The sequence below is a fragment of the Engystomops pustulosus genome, chromosome 4 (genome assembly GCF_040894005.1).
Source record: "Engystomops pustulosus chromosome 4, aEngPut4.maternal, whole genome shotgun sequence".
Classification (NCBI taxonomy): Eukaryota; Metazoa; Chordata; class Amphibia; order Anura; family Leptodactylidae; genus Engystomops; species Engystomops pustulosus.
In genome coordinates, this window is record NC_092414.1 from 17,619,637 (window position 1) to 17,644,340 (window position 24,704).

Consider the following 24,704-nt stretch of genomic DNA (forward strand, 5'->3'; position numbering starts at 1 on the left):
CCATCTTTATATCTTGTGGATATACATTAAATTCGACACCAATTTAAACTTTTGCAGGTAACATCTCCGCTCCCAGACTGCTGAACGCTGCACTTTAAAAATATGTTAAACTTGACTATTGTCAGACTACAAAGAGAAGTGTTCATCTGACAAGCCGCCTATCCCCCTGCGCGCTCCCCGCTGCTCCGCCATTCTCTCCCCTGCAATCCCAGAGGAGCTAATTATTACCAATGTATATCTATTGTAGGAAATGGGGGAGGCAGTGACAGACATGGGGGAGGAGGGCGCTCATGAGCCCCGACGCCTTCTACATCATTTCTATACAATCTGCAGATATGGATGAGACTATACACAGAGCCGGAGGGGGGATTAATGATCCGCTCCTCAGTACTGATCAGGACAGATCCAATCCCTGGGATCAGAACTTTCCATCATGGAAAACTAATCACACACAAGGCACATCCCTATCTATCTCATATCTATCTATCTATCTGTCTATCTATCTATCTCATATCTATCTATCTATCTATCTATCTATCTCATATCTATCTATCTATCTCATATCTATCTATCTCATATCTATCTATCTCATATCTATCTATCTATCTATCTATCTCATATCTATCTCATATCTATCTATCTATCTATCTATCTCATATCTATCTATCTATCTATCTCATATCTATCTATTTATCTCATATCTATCTATCTATCTATCTATCTATATCTATCTCATATCTATCTATCTATCTATCTATCTATCTATCTATCTCATATCTATCTATCTATCTATATCATATCTATCTCATATCTATCTATCTATCTATCTATCTATCTATCTATCTATCTCATATCTATCTATCTATCTATCTCTTATCTATCTATCTCATATCTATCTATCTATCTAATATCTATCTATCTCTCATATCTATCTATCTATCTCATATCTATCTATCTCTCATATCTATCTCCTATCTATCTCATATCTATCTATATCATATCTATCTATCTCATATCTATCTATCTATCTCATATCTATCTATCTATCTATCTCATATCTATCCATCTCCTATCTATCTCATATCTATCTATCTATCTATCTATCTATCTATCTCATATCTATCTATCTATCTCATATCTATCTATCTATCTATCTATCTCATATCTATCTATCTATCTCATATCTATCTATCTATCTATCTCATATCTATCTATCTATCTATCTCATATCTATCTATCCATCTATCTCATATCTATCTATCTATCTATCTCATATCTATCTATCTCATATCTATCTATCTATCTATCTCATATCTATCTATCTATCTCATATCTATCTATCTATCTCATATCTATCTATCTATCTCATATCTATCTATCTATCTATCTATCTATCTATCTATCTATCTATCTATCTCATATCTATCTATCTATCTATCTATCTCATATCTATCTATCTATCTCATATCTATCTATCTCATATCTACCTCATATCTATCTACCTCATATCTATCTATCTATCTATCTATCTACCTCATATCTATCTATCTATCTATCTATCTATCTATCTATCTATCTATCTATCTATCTACCTCATATCTATCTATCTATCTCATATCTATCTATCTCATATCTATCTCATATCTATCTATCTATCTATCTACCTCATATCTATCTATCTATCTATCTACCTCATATCTATCTATCTATCTATCTATCTATCTATCTATCTATCTATCTCATATCTATCTATCCATCCATCTCATATCTATCTATCTCATATCTATCTATCTATCTACCTCATATCTATCTATCCATCCATCTCATATCTATCTATTTCCTATCTATCGATCTCATATCTTTTAATTCAAAGAAGCTTTATTGGCAGGACCTAATACAGTTTAGCATTGCCAAAGCATTTATAAAGTATTGGATTGTGGGGGATAAGGTGGGCTACAGTGTCTTGGGGAACAGGATGAAGGAGGACATGGAGTTGGGGGGGGGGGAGGTTATTATAGTCCATGGTATATCACATGTCTCTCAGTCTATGGCAGGTAGTGATATAATGGAGCACATTTACTTTCCTGGTAATGTCGTGATCCCCGTTTCGAAATGTCTGCCGGAATGCACATCTGCCGCGATTCAAGAAGATTGTGCGCCCGATATCCTGCATGTGTCGATTCCCCGCTCATGTGCGCTGGAGTTCATCTACTTGCGATACAAATTTAATTGTTAAATCCTGCGCTCAGTCCGAATCCATCGGATCGTCCAACGGCGCGCCTCCCGCTTTCTCCTCCTCCATGGAGCAGAAGGGAAGAGATCTGAGAGTCTCCTGAAGTGAGTGTCCCTCACTGCTGAGTGTCTGGAGCAGTGTAGCAAGAAGTGGACCTCATCCTCCGTGGCTTCCTGGTCCTGGCACTGTTGGCACAGTCTGCTCTCGGTCTGTGCCACCCAGACTCCATGGCCAGGAGGTTATGGGCGTTCAGTCTGTAGCGGCTCAGGATCTGACGGTCTCTGGGGTCCGGTAGTTTCTCCAGGTACGGGGCCAGTCTGTAGTCTCTCTGTAGACCCTGGTAGATGGTCGGCTTCTGGGATGACTCTATGGTGGTCCTCCAATCACTGACATGTCCCTCCTCGGCCTTGTTTATCAGGGCCATTATTTTGGCTTTGGTCAGTTGTGGTTGGTCCATGTTTGTGTCCGGCTGGGTTTGGGTTCCCAGGTTGGCAGGGACCCCCTGCTGCTGCCAGGCTTTATGGTGGAAGGAATCTGGACTGCTGCTCTGTAGGTGAGCCAGGAATGATAGCGCCCTCTTGTGGACTGTAATATGTAAAGGGAATCTGCCCAGTTCTCCCCTACAGCCGCTGTTTGAGGTGCTCCGATGGACCTGGAAAAGGTATTTGCAGAACTCCAGGTGAAATATTTTGATTGGACTGGAGTCCTACCTTGACCAGTCTGGGTATGTGTGTGGGCCCCAGACCTCACTGCCATACAGAAGGATGGGGGATATCATGCTGTCAAAAATTTTTGTCCAGACTTTGACCGGAGGTCTTCTTTAGGTTGATGGGTAGTGCCCAGGTCGTGCTAAATTTCTACAGGATATCCAGGTTGTCCTGGAGACCTCTCTCAGTAAATGACAATATTAGAAGGTCATCTGCATATAGCAGAAATTTCACCTCTTTGTCATGTAGGGTGAGTTCGGGTGTGGAGGAGGCCTCCAGGGCTGCAGCTCATTGATGTAGATGTTGAAGAGCGTTGGACTTAGGCTTCAGCCCTGTCTGACCCCTCGACTCTGCTGGAAATAGGCCGCTCTCCTTCCGTAGGAGCTCTTGATGACATTATAGGTTTTCCCGCCTTTTCCACTCTCCAGCAGTTTCAGGAAGAGACCTGGATGCCACGCTGAGTCAGAGGCCTTTTTAAAGTCTACAAAACAGGCGTATATAGGTGGTCAGCGGTGCGATGGTTTGGCATGAACCCTGCTTGGCTCTTGCTGAGGACATTGTGCAGGACGAGGAAGCTGGAGATCCTCCTCTTCAGGACACTATTGAACAGCTTTCCCAGGTAGCTACTCACACAGATTCCTAGGTAGTTGGAGGGGTCGTATTGGTCCCCGCTCTTGTGTACGGGGGTTATGAGGCCTTGGTTCCAGGTCTGTGGGAAGTAGCCAGCACTTAGCACAACGTTGAGCAGTTTGACTATTGCGGCCTGTATTTCAGGAGGACTGTATCTTATCATCTCTAGTAGGGTGCCATCGGGCCGACCAGCTTTTTTATATCTTATGAAGGATATGCTCTCTGTTACCCCCTGTAGGGTATCTAGAGGGTTTTGGAAGTCTGATGTTTTCCTCAAGGGCTTCTAGTTTTGTTCTGATGACTTTTTGTTCTTGGTTTAGTTCCTCTGTTGGGATATCTTTGTAGAGTTTTGGTGCCAGATGTTGCCATTCTGGATATGGAGGTTGCTTTCCTTCCCCTCACTGCCCATGTGGTGCCATAGTTGAGTTGTCCTGGAGGACATCTTGGAGCTGGGTGAGCTTGGTGGAGATGTGGTTGTATTTCTTTTTCCGGAGTATGGACTTGTATAGATGTTGTATGCTGATGGTATTTGCCTTTTGACCTCTTGTGGTTGTGTCTCCTTACATCGCACATATCTACCATTTTGTACAGTATATATGGTTGAGGTCTGTCGGGCCTTGGTTTACCCCCTGTGGGTTTATCACATACACTGTTGTGTAGAAGTTCTGGAACTTTTCCTTGACTTCTGGACTGTTGGGGTGTCTTTATATCTTGAAGCCAATGTTTTTGACCATTTGAAGGATGGTGGGAGACAGAAGAGGCCGGTCTGCTGAGGTTTTTGGGCCGATGGTTTGTTGGTAGACCTGATGTATAGAAGCCATGTCAGTGATGGCATAGTCCACCACACTGGTGCCTACGTGAGAGCTCATTGTGCACCTTCCGAAAGAGTCTCCCTTTGTGCAGCCATTTAATATATGGAGTCCGAGGCCTCGGCATATGTTAAGCAGTTTCCTGCTGCTCCTGTTAACTGTGCTGTCGTAGCTGTTTCTGTCTGTAAGTGAGGGGCTACGACAACCAGTCTCTGCTCCAACAATGAAGATGTTTCCATCCATGGTCAGGAAATCCTTCTCCCTCCCACTTCTGGCATTGAGGTCTCCATAGATGAGAACTTTACCAGAGCCTGGTGTGGTTGTCTCCTCACTGGTGTCATCTGCCCATGGAGCTCATCTTTGTGCCATATTAATATTCCTCCTGAGCTGCGGCTCTGCTTGGTCTTCTGATTTTTCAGGGCAGAGATTTCCCTGTATCCTGAGGGCACCTGGGATTCGTCCTCTGTCTTGGTCCATGTCTCTAGGAGGATTTGTATGTCTATGTTCTTAAGACTTTTCTTGAAATCTGAGTCTAGTGCTTTACATCCAAAGGCCGAGGCGTTGAGGCCCTGAATATTACAGCTACTGATAGTAAGGGACATGGTTGTGGTGTCCATATACCTTGTAATAAGAACAATCTGGGTTTGGATTGGTTGGTTCTGTTCAGTCACATGAATCTTTTGCACAAGGTGATAATCAGGGTCTTTATCTCCTCCATGTCTCTGCTCTGTATCTCCCTGTGTGAGAGAGGTGGATTTCTCTATGGTCCATGCCTCTGGTGGTCTGGTTTTTCGGTAGGGGACTTTGTTTTGGATTTCTGGTAGGACATTTTTCAAAGGTCCTTTTATTATTGGGGACCTCACCATAGGATTTTGGCATGGTATTCTGTGAGGTCCTGGCCCTGGAGTTGTGTGAGGTCCGGGCTGTGGCACTATTTATCTCATCTCTATCTATCTATCTATCTATCTCATAATCTCATATCTATCTATCTATCTATCTCATACCTATCTATCTATCTCATATCTATCTATCTATCTATCTATCTCATATCTATCTATCTATCTATCTCATATCTATCTATCTATCTATCTCATATCTATCTATCTATCTCATAATCTCATATCTATCTATCTATCTATCTCATACCTATCTATCTATCTCATATCTATCTATCTATCTATCTATCTCATATCTATCTATCTATCTATCTCATATCTATCTATCTATCTATCTCATATCTATCTATCTATCTATCTCATATCTATCTATCTATCTATCTATCTCCTATCTATCTATCTCCTATCTATCTATCTCATATCTATCTATCTCCTATCTATCTATCTATCTATCTATCTCATATCTATCTATCTATCTCATATCTATCTATCTATCTATCTCATATCTATCTATCTATCTATCTATCTCATATCTATCTATCTATCTATCTATCTCATATCTATCTATCTCATATCTATCTATCTCATATCTATCTATCTCATATCTATCTATCTATCTATCTTTCTCATATCTATCTCATATCTATCTATCTTATATCTATCTATCTATCTCATATCTATCTATCTATCTATCTATCTCATATCTATCTATCTATCTATCTATCTATCTCATATCTATCTATCTATCTATCTATCTCATATCTATCTCATATCTATCTATCTATCTATCTATCTCATATCTATCTATCTATCTATCTATCTATCTCATATCTATCTATCTATCTATCTATCTCATATCTATCTATCTATCTATCTCATATCTATCTATCTATCTCATATCTATCTATCTATCTATCTATCTATCTCATATCTATCTGATATCTATCTATCTATCTCCTATCTATCTATCTCCTATCTATCTATCTCCTATCAATCTATCTCCTATCTATCTATCTCCTATCAATCTATCTCCTATCTATCTATCTCCTATCTATCTATCTCCTATCTATCTCATATCTATCTATCTATCTCATATCTATCTATCTATCTATCTCATATCTATCTATCTATCTATCTATCTCATATCTATCTATCTATCTATCTATCTATCTCATATCTATCTATCTATCTATCTCATATCTATCTATCTATCTATCTCATATCTATCTATCTCATATCTATCTATCTATCTATCTCATATCTATCTATCTCATATCTATCTATCTATCTATCTCATATCTATCTCATATCTATCTCATATATATCTATCTGTCTCATATCTATCTCATATCTATCTATCTATCTATCTATCTCATATCTATCTAGCTATCTCATATCTATCTATCTATCTCATATCTATCTATCTATCTCACTCATGTCCTGTCACTTGTCTCTCAGCTTCTTCCTTGTATAATGAAGGCTCCATCATCTTCCGCTATAATCTGCAGTGCAGCTTCTCCCGCGCAGGTAGGACACATCATCCTGCATCGGGAGATATTTTAATCTTCCACATCGAGGGAATCTTCACAAGGATTTCAGCTTGAAACAAATATTAGCAGCAGACAGAGAGTCGCCGGAGTCTCTGAGGCTCCACTCAAAGGGGAAGAATTAAAGAATCAGAATGTAGATCTGTTATTTAAGGGACGCTTCGTTTCCAACCAAGTAAAAATGCCATCTGCACTTTAAGGGAAAGATTTGAGCTAATTTAAAGGGGTTATACTCTTAAATGGAAAATGTTGGCTCCAATGGCCACATCTGGGCAAGTTCCAGGCATTAAATGTGACTGCAGGGGCCGGAGATTGGCAAGGACCTGGGAATTGTTACCAAGAGTCCATCAAGAGCAAAATAACCTCTGAGAAGTGGGGGCTCCCACTGGAGCCCGGGATGCCCTCTGGTGGGAGAAGAATAAAGTTATATTCTATTTTCTCACAAATGCGGTTCCTGAAGAGGTTTCCAGAAATGCCCTGACAACCTCTCGGCCACTTCCTTACTCCCGACATCCCTCTTTTCTGTCCCTTCTTTCCTCTTTACAGCCCTCTTTTTCCTTTTTTTTTTTCTTTTGTGACAACTCTCTTGGCCACTTCCTTACTCCTGACAACCCTCTTTGTTCCCTACAATGTTCTTGACCCTCCTTCACGGCCGATAACCCTATTTGCCTTTTATTTTAACTCCCGATAACCTGCTTTGCCCCTTCTTTACTCCTCACAACCCACTTGGCCCCTTCTTTACTCCTCATGATCATCCCGACCCCTTCTTTACTCCTCACGATCATCCCGGCCCCTTCTTTACTCCTCACGATTATCTCAGCCCCTTCTTTACTCCTCACGATCATCCCGGCCCCTTCTTTACTCCTCACGATCATCTCTGCCCCTTCTTTACTCCTCACGATCATCTCGGCCCCTTCTTTACTCCTCACGATCATCTCGGCCCCTTCTTTACTCCTCACGATCATCCCGGCCCCTTCTTTACTCCTCACGATCATCCCGGCCCCTTCTTTACTCCTCACGATCACCCCGGCCCCTTCTTTACTCCTCACGATCATCCCGGCCCCTTCTTTACTCCTCACGATCATCTCGGCCCCTTCTTTACTCCTCACGATCATCTCGGCCTCTTCTTTACTCCTCACGATCATCTCGGCCTCTTCTTTACTCCTCACGATCATCTCTGCCCCTTCTTTACTCCTCACGATCATCTCGGCCCCTTCTTTACTCCTCACGATCATCTCGGTCCCTTCTTTACTCCTCACGATCATCTCGTCCCCTTCTTTACTCCTCACGATCATCTCGGCCCCTTCTTTACTCCTCACGATCATCTCTGCCCCTTCTTTACTCCTCACGATCATCTCTGCCCCTTCTTTACTCCTCACGATCATCTCGGTCCCTTCTTTACTCCTCACGATCATCTCGGTCCCTTCTTTACTCCTCACGATCATCTCGTCCCCTTCTTTACTCCTCACGATCATCTCGGCCCCTTCTTTACTCCTCACGATCATCTCTGCCCCTTCTTTACTCCTCACGATCATCTCTGCCCCTTCTTTACTCCTCACGATCATCTCTGCCCCTTCTTTACTCCTCACGATCATCTCGGCCCCTTCTTTACTCCTCACGATCATCTCGGCCCCTTCTTTACTCCTCACGATCATCTCGGCCCCTTCTTTACTCCTCACGATCATCTCGGCCCCTTCTTTACTCCTCACGATCATCTCGGCCCCTTCTTTACTCCTCACGATCATCTCGGCCCCTTCTTTACTCCTCACGATCATCTCGGCCCCTTCTTTACTCCTCACGATCATCTCGGCCTCTTCTTTACTCCTCACGATCATCTCGGCCTCTTCTTTACTCCTCACGATCATCTCGGCCCCTTCTTTACTCCTCACGATCATCTCGGCCCCTTCTTTACTCCTCACGATCATCTCGGCCCCTTCTTTACTCCTCACGATCATCTCGGCCTCTTCTTTACTCCTCACGATCATCTCGGCCCCTTCTTTACTCCTCACGATCATCTCGGCCCCTTCTTTACTCCTCACGATCATCTCGGCCCCTTCTTTACTCCTCACGATCATCTCGGCCCCTTCTTTACTCCTCACGATCATCTCGGCCCCTTCTTTACTCCTCACGATCATCCCGGCCCCTTCTTTACTCCTCACGATCATCCCGGCCCCTTCTTTACTCCTCACGATCATCTTGGCCCCTTCTTTGCTCTCTGTTCTGCACTGAAGTGACAGAGTGCTTGCTATGGCAGACATACGACCTTTTTGTTGGTAAAAAGACCCCAACCCTCAGGAGGGGTTAGTGCAAAACTTTGTGGGCTAGGAAAAGCCAGAATACCTAAGATTATTTATATTTAAGATAATGCTGGCAAATTATATAGGTGGCACTCTACTGATTCTGCCACAGGGGGACTTTTCCACTAGTCCCCACCGTTCCTGTGTCATCAGTGCTATTCATTTTGGCCCCAGCTATGTTTATTAGGCTCTTTATCGTCAGGTGGGTGGTGCCAGGCTGTCTGATACATCTCCATCTTCTTCTCCCAGCGCATGTAATTATTATTAAGCACAGTTTATATATATGACTTTCCACAACTCTCACTATACTGTATATTGCATCTTCCTCCAGGGTAGATCCTGTGCCCCATGATGCTCCAAAACCACCCGGCTACACCCGATTCGTATGCATTTCTGACACCCACTCAAGGACGGACCTTATCCAAATGCCGTATGGAGATGTCTTAATCCACGCCGGAGATTTTACTGAGCTCGGACTTCCGAGTGAAGTTAAGAAGTTTAATGACTGGCTCGGTAGGTAGCAAAGAATAACCTTTAAGGGGCATAATATGTTTAAGGGGTGACAGAAAATATGAACTCTAAAAAGGGTTTAAAATTATTTTAACTATAGGTCTTAAAGGGACGGTCCCACATCAGATCTATTGTATAGAGCATAGAAAATAAACAATATTTTCCATTTACATGCTTTTGAAAATACAATCCAGTGAGGAGCTATCACATTTACTTACATATTGTGGCGCCACCTAGTGTTCAGAGTGTATAGCAATGTGCACGTCCACTTATTGAGTGCTGGTGGACACACATGTTCAGTCACTCTCTATAGCCAGATCTCTGATCACTACAAGTCAGCCAATAGGCATAGCTTCCTGCCCTGCTTGTCAGGAAAGGAGCAAAGCCTCTATGTGATCTTTCTTGATCTTAATGTCACCTAATTCCTTGCTCTGTACTCATAAGGAGCAGCAAGTATAGAAACAATTTTATGTTTTGCATAATTTATGCAAATTTGCATATTTTTTCCCATATTTTTCCCTTTAAAATTATGTGGGGTTTGGGGTGGCAAAAAAAGCGACTGGCTCCCAGTTACTATGTCACTCCAGTACTTCCAGTCTTCAGCACCTCCATCCAGCCATAAGTGCTAGGCGGACACAGGACCCATTTCGACAGATCAGTGACCTTCCTGGATCAAAGGACATTACATTGTGCCATTGGAGGCCCTGAGGAAGCCACTGATTGTCCAAAGTGGCACTTCTTGCCAGGTGAAACTGCTGAAGACTGGAAGTACTTGAGTGACTAAGAACTGGGAGTCCACTTTCTTTTTTGCCACCCATGCCCCTGAAACTTTCCTGGAAAACCCCTTTTATTACATATCTTTATAAACGTTCAGGGTCTCTTTAATAAGTAGCAGATGTCCCCCTTAGTGTCACTTGGAGCAAATTTAAGTTATTGCCCTGTCTCTGAGCCCCCTGGCTAAGGCATAGAAACTCACTGGCCCGCCCCCGAGGAGCCTCTAACCCCACCCCTGCATAACTGACACTATTGGAAGATTCCATCTCATATTTTGAGCCTGATAATGATGTAATGCTTTTTCTATTATTATATATAATGATGAGTTTTGCTATTTTTACCCTTCGTATCTAACGCGGTATAACGTCTTCTCTCTTAGGAAGCCTCCCGTACGAGTATAAGATAGTAATTGCCGGCAATCACGAGTTGACATTTGACCACGAGTTCATGGCAGACTTAATCAAACAAGATTTCTATTATTTCCCTTCTGTGTCGAAGCTGAAGCCGGAGAATTATGAAAACGTTCAGTCTCTTCTCACAAACTGCATCTATCTCCAAGACTCTGAAGTAACTGTGCGCGGATTCCGGATCTACGGCTCCCCGTGGTAAGAACGACTTATTAAAACCGGCAAAGGCCTGATGTATAATCTAACGTTTCCCTTTGGGCAACAATCCAGGAGGCAAGAAGAGAGGGAAGGAGGTTTAACACCTTCTGGTGTCCTGATGTCTAGTATAATAAAGGGTTACTGTATATGGTTCTGTATACCAGGAGTAGAGGTATGATCCCACCCAATCATGTAGAAGTATACTTTCTTAGTGATAAGGACATATATTAGGGCTGACCAATTAATTCGCCCATTCAGAGGAGCACAACCCTAATTTTTAATAGAATTATGAAATCAATATAAGCTCCACCCCCGAGGAGCTGAGCAACATTACAGCTCATATAGCATCATGATCCAAACTACCAACTGCTGCCCATATCCAAAATATCTCTGAGAGGCCTTGAGGGAGGAAGGGCAACTCTTCCTCTGGGGTGGAGCTAACAGCAGGATAGGGGCGGAGCTAACATTAACGCTGGGAGCAGCTACTTCTTTTCATTTAGAAAGAGAAGATGAACAGAAAGATGAGGTCCATAAATAATTTAGTTAAGAGGCAATAATATGAGGGAGGAAGGGTAATGCTACCTTTAGGGTGGAGCTAACAGCAGAATAGGAGTGGAACTTACACCGGAGTTGAGAGCTTATGGTTCCTTGCAGCTGCTTCTTTTCATTTAGAAAGAGAAGTGGAAACATAGGAATATGAGGGGCATTGATAAGTAAAGAGGTAACACAATGAGGGAGGAAGGGCAACTCTTCCCCTGGGGTGGAGCCAATATCAAAACAGGGGTGGAGGCGGAGCTAACATTGGAGCTGGGAGCTCATGGCTCCTAGTAGCTACTCTATATAATTTAGAAAGAGAAAGGGGAACATAGAAAGATGAAGGGCATAGATAAATAAGTGGAGAGGCAACAATAAGAGACGTGAGCATTGATATTAATGGGGGGGTAAACAGGGAGAAATGGGGGGAGAAAATACAGATGGAAGGGGGGCATAAAATACAAGTGGGGGGGCAACATAGAACGATGGGGGCATAGAAAGATAAGTAACAGAGAGTAGAGACATAGAAAAAATGGGGGACCAAGAGAGATGGGGGCAAATACTTTGAGATTAAAAATTGTTAGGGCTTGTTTTTTGTGGGATATGGTGTATGGCACAAGTTTTAAATCAGCTAATTTTTTTTTTCTTTAATACTTTTTTTCAATCGTATCTGTGTCTCAAATACCTACGAAGGGGAGTTTCCATTTACTTGATGACCTAAAGTTACACCACCAAAGCTTAGCTGTAACCTGTATGAAAGTCCATTTTCCCAACAGTGCCCCCGCAGGGTAAATGGAGCATTACACCAGTGTCCACTATTCTATGTTGTACATGATAGAACCAGCATCGCCCTCCCTGAAGGACATATGGACAGTGGTTATGATCATGGGACAACCCCTTTAAGAGAATCTTATTGTATGTATTGCGTTTCCTCCCAGCACATAGATAATTTACAATAACAAGAAGAATTTTTTTCGATTTCGTTGTGTATTAGGGAATAAAATGACACAAACAACATAGACGAGGCAGTGTCTGCTCAGACAAGCTCGTCCTTGTGTACTGTAAATCGGGGGACGGATATGAGACCCCCGGAGTGACGACTTAATAAAGAAAGGATTCAGCTATCTGGAAGTAAATTGTTTTCCAGATTACTTACTTCAAGGAAAAATCTGTATCTGCGGGAGTCACGATGGCCCCCGGCGGCAAACTCGAGAACATGACAAATAAATATGGAAATTTACCTTATTTTGTCCTGTTATGAGGAATTTCATTGAAAATTTCCAATCTGATGGAGTCGATCTGCGGCTTATTACGCTCCCGTTTTTTTTTTTCAGAGGTTCTCGAATTGAAAGTCTCTGTTGGTTTTGTACAAATCCCTGCCGCTTTTCATTACAGTAAATGATGTAGCGGCAGCTCCACTTCCTGTCTTGTCTGTGTTTTTGCAGCAGGTTGTGTTTGCTTTACTGCAGCTGCAATGAATGGGAGTGAATGGGCTGAAAAGTGTCCATAGACACATCAAGGTCTTCGGGAAGAAGGTATAGATTTGCCCATAATGCATAAGCATGAGCTCTTCTAATACTCCCAACAGTCCAAAATTGTACGGGACAGTCTGTCCCACAGCCATCGACTGAATGCACCACCATTTTGCCAGATTCAGAGTCGTGAAGGGCTACTGAAGAGTAATGGCGTTAAGCTTGGGGGTGTGGCCATGCTGGTCCCCCTCCCTCCCCGAAATGTTAAATCTGTCCCTTGAGAATAGTGTTATCATATTTAGGCTTCCAACCTTGCAGGTTGGAGGGAGATAAGATGAAATCCCTAACGCTCTCATAATAATAATAATGAGATGGCTCTGCTTGTCATGTCCCAGTCTATACAGTAAAGCCACGACAGAAAATGTCAACATTTTTTGGACATTGTAAAGACTGATTTTTTTTTTTTTAACTAGAATGGGGTAATTCTGGCTGGCACTACATTTGAAGAAGCAGACCTGGTTATCTTGTGGGGGGTTTGAATTTGCTACCTCCGTGGGGGCCCTCAGTCTATTGTGTGGACTTGGGTGTCTGACATTTGAGGAACTGCGACTGACTTTCTCATAGGAGGCTGTATCTGTATATGTTGACACTGTTTCCAGTACTCTGTGGTGGACCAGCCATGAGGCGAGTTGAGCCTCTTGCCTCAGGTCGCATCTGGGACAGCACCTACTTACTAAAGAAACAACCTGATACATTACTCCTAGGGGGAGAGTTTAGGTTCACCCCCGCTAGTATTCTTATGCGGACTTCTTTCTAGTTTCCGATAGTGGGGGGGCACTTTACTTTAAGCCGTCATGGGGCACTGTACTGTGGCTGGTTCTATGATGGGGATTGTGTGTGCCACTGATGTGGGGGCACTGTATCTGGTTTGGCTATCATTTGAGGACCAGTAATTGACTCGATTGTAGGGGCTGTATTGGCTACTATGGTGGGGGCAATGCGTTTGGTAAGGTTACCTGGACATTTCTTCTTGTTTCTATGAAACTGTTATGGGGCCTAGTATAGATAAATGTGCCCCTGATGCTGCCTCCCGCCATCTTGCTGCAGTTGGTGCTGCCTGAGGCAAGTGGCTCCACCCGTCTCATGGCTGGTGCACCCCTGACTGTGTCCGGTAAAGTAACGTTGACTTATCTGTTGGACATATCATTTGGCTTCTTATGGGGACCCCTTATATGCTCTTTAATGGAGGCTGTATCTGATACTGTTGTGGGGGCACTGTATGTGGCATGTCGACTTATTTGCAATGATTATGGGGGCATTGTAACTGACTCTGTGATGGGGGCTGTATCTGATACCGTTGTGTGCACTGGACTGTAAGAAAGCAGAAGATACTTTGGACTGATATCATGGGGGAACTATAACTTGTACAGTTATGGGGGTATAGTTGTGTGGGTCCTTCTTGGGACAATATGGCTGACACGATCATGGGGCAATGTGACAAGAAAGCCACAGTGCCCCCATAATGGTGTCTCTGAAAAACTCTAATATCATAGGGAAGGGTTTTATCGGCTACGTTTAAGAGAGGCTCTGTGTCTGCTACTGTTATGTGAACTGATACTGTTGGACGTCTCAGACATTATTATTGGGGGCGCACTACGTCTGACATTGTTATTGGGGGCACTACGTATAACATTATTATTGGAGGCACTACGTATAACATTATTATTGGGGGCAATATGTCTGGCATTGTTATTGGGGGCGCTACGTCTGACATTGTTATTGGGGGCGCTACGTCTGACATTGTTATTGGGGGCGCTACGTCTGACATTGTTATTGGGGGCGCTACGTCTGACATTGTTATTGGGGGCGCTACGTCTGACATTGTTATTGGGGGCGCTACGTCTGACATTGTTATTGGGGGCGCTACGTCTGACATTATTATTGGGGGCACTACGTACGACATTATTATTGGGGGTGCTACGTCTGACATTATTATTGGGGGCACTACGTACAACAACATTATTATTGGGGGCACTACGTGCAACATTATTATTGGGGGCAATATGTCTGGCATTGGTAATGGGGGACGCTACGTCTGGCATTGTTATTGGGGGCGCTACGTCTGGCATTGTTATTGGGGGCGCTACGTCTGGCATTGTTATTGGGGGCGCTACGTCTGGCATTGTTATTGGGGGCGCTACGTCTGACATTGTTATTGGGGGCGCTACGTCTGACATTGTTATTGGGGGCGCTACGTCTGACATTGTTATTGGGGGCGCTACGTCTGACATTGTTATTGGGGGCGCTACGTCTGGCATTGTTATTGGGGGCGCTACGTCTGGCATTGTTACTGGGGGCGCTACGTCTGACATTGTTACTGGGGGCGCTACGTCTGACATTGTTACTGGGGGCGCTACGTCTGACATTGTTAGTGGGGGCGCTACGTCTGACATTGTTACAGGGGGGAACAATGTCTTTAAAAGTTTTTATATATTTCAGTATTTTTGTACTGTACACTAAATAATTCTTATTTCATCTCTTCGGGAAAAGTTTCACAGTTCCAGCCAATAGTTTCCAGATTGATGCCCTAAGAGGAAGGCGGTGATGGCTTTCAGTATTATGGCCGGGGTTCCTCCTGAGTGAATGACAAATCTCATTTATTCTGAGCGCCGCCCGCAGCCCCTCCGCGCACTGCAGGAATTATGTCGTAATTACTGTGGTTTTATCTGCTGCGAGGGGGAATAACCGTGACACTCGCGTTCCCTTCACTGATACATGGATGTAGGTATACGGAACATCCCGCCATGTGCGCCCCCTGTCATAACCGCGATCATTGCGGCCAATTAAGTTAAGTGGATGGAAATCGGGAGACTTATACAGATGTTGTATCTGAGGTGATGACTGACTTATTAGCTAAAGTTGCAGGAGGGCGCATATTTTACACCACAACCTTCTGATCACTTTAAGTAGATATTGAATGTAAAAATTCATATACAGATACAGACATATGGCTCCCAAACCTTGCCCCCCCAAAAACTGTTGTCCCTCCCCAAAAAAACTGGTAACCACTCTATCAGAGCTATCGCTCTACGGTCGTACTAGTAATTTCTCATTGTCGCCATCGCGTTATAGGAGACCTCCGACTATAGGTAAAGTTTGCATTAATTTTCCCTTGGGTCTGTTTTTTTTTTTTTTACATTCTAATTTTCCACTAAATGAGACATCTGTTTCTGAGAAGAAAATTTTTCGATGGTTTCCATGGCAACCATCATTCTGCCTATGAAATGTATTCGAACGGTTACCTCAGAAGAGAAAAGCAAATTTTCCTAGTGCGAGATTGTGAATATTCAGCTTTTCGTCCTTCTCCTTCTTGGTTTAAGGCCAAATCTTCAGCTATTTAAGGAGGAGATAAAATGGCGGGTATTTCTGGATTGTATTTTTTGACCAATCGGGTTGCAGCTTTCAATTTCATTCACATAGTGGAAATAGGAGACACATAATCTGATTGGTTGTTGTTGGGAGCAGTTTTGACAAATTTTTTACCTCAGGATTCTTCATAAAAGTATGTGGGATTATCGTTTGGGTTTGGTAACAATAGGAATAATATAGAAAATCCTATATTTACCTCAAGCTCTGTTTTAAACCCAGACATAGACATAATCTATTTTGGGGAATATTTGCATAGCTCTACCTCCTTGAAGACACATTTAGGGTGCGTTCACACGTGGCAATTTGAACCTGCTTTTAGCCTGTTTTTAAGCAGTCCGTCGAAAAATGCATGCGTTTTTGACCAGTTTTAATTAGGATAATTGGTAAAGCCTGTCAAAAACGCATGCGTTTTTTGACGGACTGCTAAAAAAACGTGTTCAAAACGCGACATGTGACCGCAGCCTAATGGGAAACCCTGGACGACCCCTTTAAGTCTATGAAACATGGTTTATAGTGTACTGCCTTGGTAACACAATGCGCATGCGCCAAAATCTGCCACTTATGGGTCCATACCAGTTTTAATACGTGATACAACCCCTTTAAGGTGGTGGAGCTATGCAAATATTCCCTAAAATTGATGTTTCTTGACTGATCAACGGATATTGTGGGGAATATAGGATTTATATATTATTCCAATTGTTAACGAACCCATTCTATAGTCCCACACAGCATTTTATGGTATTTTTATGAAGAAACCTGAGGTAAAAAATTGGCGCGATCACAAGGGCGTCCATGTTTTACAACCCCTTTAACTCTCTGTGGTGGACTGTCTCTCATCACGCCATGTTTTTGTTCTTTACAGGCAGCCATGGTTCTATGGATGGGGATTTAACCTACCCCGTGGTCAGGCTTTATTAGACAAGTGGAACCTCATTCCGGAAAGCACGGATATCCTTATAACGCACGGACCGCCCCTCGGTAAGAAATTACAAAATTTACCCGAAAAACCCTCGAAATTTCAACTATGGATAGAGGTACTGAAGCAGCTGTGCCACGAGGATCCTATACTGCATAGAAACGCATGTTTTACTTCGGGGCCTAGGAGCTTAAAGTTACTCCCGCGACATTAACCCTTAGCTAAACAATCACAGATTTGGTCCCTAGAGACCGCCAATCACTCACAACAGCGCCACTCTTGTTTACAGGCACTGTCTGGTATTGCAGCTCAACACAATTCATTTTAAAGGGATTACATACTATAATGGGGGACAATAGTGCTACATTTCATAGATGACACCCCCACATACTGTCATTCGGTGAAACCCCTTAGTAGCTGATGTGGCGTTGGCATCGGAGTTTTACCATCCCCCGGGCGTCTTGATTTCGGAGGCTTAGGAAGCGCCATTCAGGAAGCGGATTGATCTTTTTGTCTTCCTCTTGATGGCAGCTGCTTTTGAAACAGATGATAAATTTGGAAGCGCAGAAAAGGAAACCAATGAGATTCGTCCTATAGGACGGGGACTGTCGGGGAACAATTATATCGCTATTTACTGGATGTAAGAGACGCTGATGAAATCGCACGGCGCCGGCGGGATGGAATACGCCACATTGTTATAGTTAACCTTCACACTGCCGGCACAAACTGTGCCATGAAGACTCATACGTTACTTATAGGACTTAAAAATTGTGGAAGAGGAGGCCCAATACAGATAACCCCTTTCATGTGTCATACAGAGGTCCCTGCCATATACAGTATATGGGACTGGGATCCACCTGTATCAGCTGGAACAGAGGGCTCCAGGTTTTTAGTTGGGTGGACTAGATGTAACACTCCAATTTTACATTGTTGCAGGAGGCAACGTACGGATAGGGCGGCAGCGAGACGCAATGTACTGATAGGGCGGCCGCAGGACGCAATGTACTGATAGGGCAGCCGCAGGACGCAATGTACGGATAGGGCAGCCGCAGGACGCAATGTACGGATAGGGCAGCCGCAGGACGCAATGTACGGATAGGGCAGCCGCAGGACGCAATGTACGGATAGGGCAGCCGCAGGACGCAATGTACGGATAGGGCAGCCGCAGGACGCAATGTACGGATAGGGCAGCCGCAGGACGCAATGTACGGATAGGGCAGCCGCAGGACAAAATGTACTGATAGGGCAGCCGCAGGACAAAATGTACGGATAGGGCAGCCGCAGGACAAAATGTACTGATAGGGCAACCGCAGGACACAATGTACGGATAGGGCGGCCGCAGGACGCAATGTACGGATAGGGCAGCCGCAGGACGCAATGTACTGATAGGGCGGCCGCAGGACAAAATGTACTGATAGGGCGGCCGCAGGACGCAATGTACGGATAGGGCAGCCGCAGGACGCAATGTACGGATAGGGCAGCCGCAGGACGCAATGTACGGATAGGGCAGCCGCAGGACGCAATGTACGGATAGGGCAGCCGCAGGACGCAATGTACGGATAGGGCAGCCGCAGGACGCAATGTACGGATAGGGCAGCCGCAGGACACAATGTACGGATAGGGCAGCCGCAGGACACAATGTACGGATAGGGCAGCCGCAGGACGCAATGTACGGATAGGGCAGCCGCAGGACGCAATGTACGGATAGGGCAGCCGCAGGACACAATGTACGGATAGGGCAGCCGCAGGACACAATGTACGGATAGGGCAGCCGCAGGACACAATGTACGGATAGGGCAGCCGCAGGACGCAATGTACGGATAGGGCAGCCGCAGGACACAATGTACGGATAGGGCAACCGCAGGACACAATGTACGGATAGGGCAGCCGCAGGTCACAATGTACGGATAGGGCAACCGCAGGACACAATGTACGGATAGAACGGCCGCAGGACACAATGGGGCAGATTTACTTACCCGGCCCATTCGCGATGGTCCGGACGGGATTTATGAAGGTAGTTCCTCCGCCGTCCACCAGGTGGCGCTGAAAATAATCTGAACGCACAGTAATACACCGAGCTGGACCAGGTGAAGGTAAGCGCTTGCCAAGCGACACATTTTCGGTTTTGAAATGCGGCGGTTTTTCCAAATACGTTGGGTTTTCGTTCGGCCACACCCCCCGATTTCCGCCGCGTGCACGCCGGCGCCGATGCGCCACAATCCGATCGCGTGTGCCAAAATCCCGGGGCAATTCAGGTACAATCGGCGCAAATCGGAAATATTCGGGTAACACGTCGGGAAAACGCAAATCGGGCCCTGAGTAAATGACCCCCAATGTACGGATAGGGCGACCATAGGACGCAATGTGCATTCGCAGGATATGATGGGGATGTGTCCGGTTTAGGATGAGTCTCCGGCCTTTCATCTGTCGCCGTTCAGTAGCCGCTCGCAGAGGTTCCGGACAATTGTTATATTTTTATAGTTCTAGAATGTATAAAACCCACAGTGCGGCAGTGCTGAGCGCTGCTCCGGGGTGTGTAATACTGCAGATCCATAATACCGGCCATTGATGCGCTGTAATAATTCCCGCTGGCGGCCGGGTTACTGCACTAGAGACATAAGAGACGAGCAGCAGGTGATTATTATACAGCTCTGACTGCCAAATACCTAATAACATATCATCTCCGGCAATATTATCATATATAATCACCGCGCAGGAACTTCACGTTTATCTTTAAATCACTTCAATAACATCGGGCCCAATATCATTTCTCAGTACATCTTTAGAAGGGTAACAGAACTGCTTTACTAATACAGAGATCCGAATCCTCAGCTGCAGACATGTAGATGTAAAAGATAACCACCTAATGCCACCAGTAGAGGGAGCTCTATACACTGCATTTGGTTGTAAAGGGATTATCTGGTGGGTAAAATGCTGGTTCCGAATCCAGCACTTCCTGAGTCTTAAGAAGAGGTGAGCGAACCCTAGGGTCAGGGTTAAGATGGGGTTCAGACACCCCCTTAGGGTGTAATCTGCTGCTTTTACTTCTTATATATTTTTTCTTTTAGGCTTTTTGGATTGGGTGCCCAAGAAATTACAGCGAGTGGGATGTGTAGAGTTATTGAACACAGTCCAGAGGAGAGTCCAGCCCAGGTTACACGTGTTTGGACACATCCATGAAGGTACGGCCCTTTTAAAAGGTTATGACCCCTTTAAGGGAATCGGTCACCAGATTTTAACCCATTAAACTCCCAAACCGCTGAGGTCAGTGATGTCAAATCTCTCCCATCTACCTATGAAAAATAAAAATATATCTCCTCCACAGTCATGTGATAATGAGGTGAGAAGTGCCAGATTTTACCTGAGATGAGTCAAGTTTAGAGGCTGCAGGGGGAGAGTCACTTCAGACACCCCTTCAGTTCTACAGCATTCTGCATGAAAAATAAGATTCTCATCTTTCAGATCCTGTCAAGCTTGTGGTTCTGTGATCTACAGAACTGGAATATGGGTCGAACATTCAGAGTGTGGTGGCAGGCAGTTTAGACATCTCCATCTTCGGTTCTATAGCACGTAGAAACATGCTGCTAGTGACATCGAAAAGATAAGAATCTAATCTTTCAGATTACATCAGGCTTGTGGTTCTGTGATCTACAGAACCAGAGATACAGGTGGGGGGGGGGCAGTCACTTCAGACGTCTCTTCGGTTCTATAGCACACAGAAACATGCTGCTAGTGACATATTAAAGATAAGAATCTAATCTTCCAGATTTACAGTGAGTTACAGAACCAAAGACACATGCAGTTCCATAGTTGCCAATGCGAGCTACAGATAAAGATGCAGTTGCCTCCCATTTTTTAACTGTCCGTATCTCTGGTTCTGTAGATCACAGAACCACAAGCCTGATGTGGTCTTAAAGATGAGAATCTTATCTTTAATGCAGGTGCTATAGAACTGAAGGTAGGGGGGGTCTGAAGTGACTCTACTCCTGCAGCCTCTAAACTTGACTCAACTCAGGTAAAATTTGACTCTTCTCTTCTATTTAGATTTCACATTAAAGTGGGAATTCTAAAATGCACATTTCATCCACTGCCTGAGGGGCCTGGAAGTTTAATGGGGTAAAATCTGAGTCCTAGTATTTTGCTGAATATTATATTCGTTATGTTGTAGGTTACGGCGTCATGGCAGACGGCACCACCACGTACGTTAACTCCTCTGTATGTACAGTCAATTACCAGCCGGTCAATCCACCCATAGTTATTGACTTGCCCAACCCAAGGAACACGTGATCATCATCATCATCGGGATGTACATACCTAGGACCATAGGCACCACCTACATGTATGATGTATATACTTGGGACCATAGGCACCACATACGTGTGTGATGTACATACCTGGGACCATAGGCACCACATACGTGTGTGATGTACATACCTGGGACCATAGGCACCACATACGTGTGTGATGTACATACCTGGGTGTAGCTGGACTGCAGGTGGATATTTCAGTACCAGGCCGCAGCATGAACCAATCATCACCAACCTTAAACCCATCTGGAGAACTGTGATGTCATCATGATGTCATCATGCTGCACACGATCTAAGGATCCACACACAGCGACTGACGCTGCTGCTATCATTGTTTAAAAGCACAGAAACTGCAACAACAACAAAAATCTAAAATAAAAATTAACTTTTTGTCACATTAGCAAAATCCAAGAGATGCGGGAGACTCCTTACACCCCTCAAACCGGCTGCTCATCTACTAAGGGGTTCATTAAAAGGAGACTTTCATATCTGATCTGCTAAGGTGACTACTTGCACTCTGCGTCCTGCTGGGGGCGCTGCTGCTGCTGCTGCCGCCGCCATCTTTTTTGCCACGCACAGGTTCTGTTTGTTGTGTTGCGCTGAATTGTTATTATTTCATCCTGAATGCAAAACAAGTATTTTTTTTCCCTTGTTACTGCTTCATTTTTATTTCTTCTGTACATAAATAAAATAATTCAGAGCTGCACTCACTATTCTGCTTCTAGTTACATTTTTTTTTTTTAATAAAATGCACCCTACACTAAACTGAATCCCATGCCCCCCCCCCCCCCCCCCCCCCCTCAGACACTGGTCTAATGTCCAAAGTTTGCATTAAGAAGTCCAAACCAGTGTCCAATATCAGTTCCAAAATCCCACCACCATCACCCCCCTCCCAACCTAACACTATATCCCAGACCACACTATATACAATATATACAGTATTTACAACATGATGAAAATATAACACAATCATATAAACCAACCACATAAAGCCCAGGTTCGGCGCCTGCAGCCCCTATATCACTATATACTCATAAAGGGTAGAAAAACCAGCGCTTCCGGAGACGTTTGTGGTATAAAGATGAAAAAATTCTGTTCTTTTATTTGTTCCTCTTTAAAATCATAACACGGCAGTGTGCACATACAAGGATACACGGGGTAAATCCAACGCGTTTCGCTCAGACGAGCTTAGTCATGGATACATCTACAAGAAGTTCTTACCTCTATTTAAACCTCGCGCTGTTCAGTGGCGTGTGACGTCTCGACCACGCCCCCAAATCACATGACGGACACGGAATGTGACGGTCACGTGACTGGATCACATGATCGGGGCAGTCACACCCCCCAACAACAGCGTGGTAAGTTAAAAACATAATTACAATCGTTAAAACCAACCTGAAAAAGTTTTATGTGGAAAAGGACAATAATGCGCACCTGTATTAAATTATTGTATGATATCAAATACAAGATATGAACAAATAAATATGCATATACAAGGCGCACTGACACTCGGAACCTGGTAAAAAATGACTTATGCAGCCAAACATGAGGACCCAATCGCTAATTGGTAAGAAGAAAAATGTATATAAATGCAAGAAAGCAATAATATTGGAATGCACGAGCTATTAGCTACCTGATCGATATAATACAGGTACATAAATCCAGGCCTGTACCTACACAAACTGTATAATGCACTGCTGGCGTATATAAGTCATATAAGAGAAAAGATGCATATGATGTAAAATGCCTGGAACCTCTAATAGCACAGGATTAAATCCTGTCTTAGGTTCAAACCAAACGGTTGTGTAGTTTTTAAAAGAAACATCCAATAGGTTTCCCTATTCATCAGCTTTTTCTTGTGGTCACCACCCCTAGTTGGTCTTTTCACCTCTTCTATGCCCATCCACTTAAAGGGGTTGTCCGAGTTTTAAAAAAAAAATTATATGTGGCCGGGAGCGGGCTGACTAAAACAATAAAGATGTACTTACCTCCCGGTGCCCTCCGGTATCCAGCGCTGCTGTCACTCTGGTCCGGGCTCCATGTAAACAAACATGGCCGCCGGAGCAGCGCTGGACTCAGTTCCGGCTGGACCCGACAACCTTCCGGCCCCCATACACAATGCTGTGTATAGGGACGGATAGGTGTGCCCGGGAGTCCAGCGCTGCTCCGGCGGCCATGTTTGTTTACATGGCGCCCGGACCGGAGCGACAGCAGCGTTGGATACCGGAGGGCACCGGAGGTAAGTACAGCTTTATTGTTTTAGTCACCCCCCTCCTGGCCACATATATTTTATTTTATTTTTTAAACTCGGACAACCCCTTTAAAGGAGCTGGTATCCCCATGGTGGATGTTTCGGAAATGTTTAGAAGCCGCAGAGATATTTGTTAGATTAGTGTTCCTAATGTCAGAGAGATGTTTTCTGATCCTTGTTTTCAATGAGTTCGTGGTGCATCCTACGTATCGTTTGTTGCAAATAATACATGTAATGAGGTATATCATTACATGTGTTACAATTAACGTATGTCTGTACTTTGTAACTTATATTCGTTGTGCACGATGTAAAGGTGTCGGTCGTGACTAAAAAACCACATGTTATACATCGTGTGTGACCACATTTGTGGTTACCCACATGATGTAACCAGGAGTAGTCGTCAGTGTTGCTCTCAGTGGATGTAAATAGACTTGGGGACACCAGAGACCCAATAGTTGGGGCCTTTCTGGAGCTAAACCGTACTCCCCGTTTGAGGCAGATTTTCAAATCATTGTCTTGTTCCAAAATTGGAAGATATTTATTGATAACTTTTTTAATCTGATGAAACTGGTTACTGTATGTAGTAGTGAATGGGATGGGAGTCAAACCCTCACCTCCTTTTTGTGAAGTATTGTGCTGTTTGTCTTTCAAGAGTGTGGATCTTTGTATGTTGCTCAGTCTTTTTTTAGCAGAAGACAAGATCTTCGGTCTATACCTTCTCTCTAGTAACCTATGTTCCCAATCTTTTAGATGCTGATGAAATATAGTATCTGTGGAGCTGTTTCTA

At 44.0% G+C, this 24,704-nt stretch overlaps 1 protein-coding gene across 4 annotated transcripts in view; it reads left to right on the forward strand.

Moving 5' to 3' along the window:
- Positions 1-22,377, forward strand: part of MPPED1 (metallophosphoesterase domain containing 1) — a 41,632-nt gene extending 19,255 nt beyond the window's left edge. For 3 of the 4 annotated variants that reach the window (XM_072145359.1, XM_072145360.1, XM_072145357.1), the window contains 5 exons: positions 9,451-9,632; positions 10,783-11,008; positions 17,306-17,421; positions 20,428-20,541; positions 21,528-22,377. In XM_072145359.1, the coding sequence (XP_072001460.1) occupies positions 9,451-9,632; positions 10,783-11,008; positions 17,306-17,421; positions 20,428-20,541; positions 21,528-21,646 (757 nt within the window). In that variant the 3' untranslated portion in view covers positions 21,647-22,377. The remainder of the gene's footprint in view (positions 1-9,450; positions 9,633-10,782; positions 11,009-17,305; positions 17,422-20,427; positions 20,542-21,527) is intronic. The other variant, XM_072145358.1, reaches the window with a different exon arrangement.
- Positions 22,378-24,704: the final 2,327 nt, after the last annotated feature.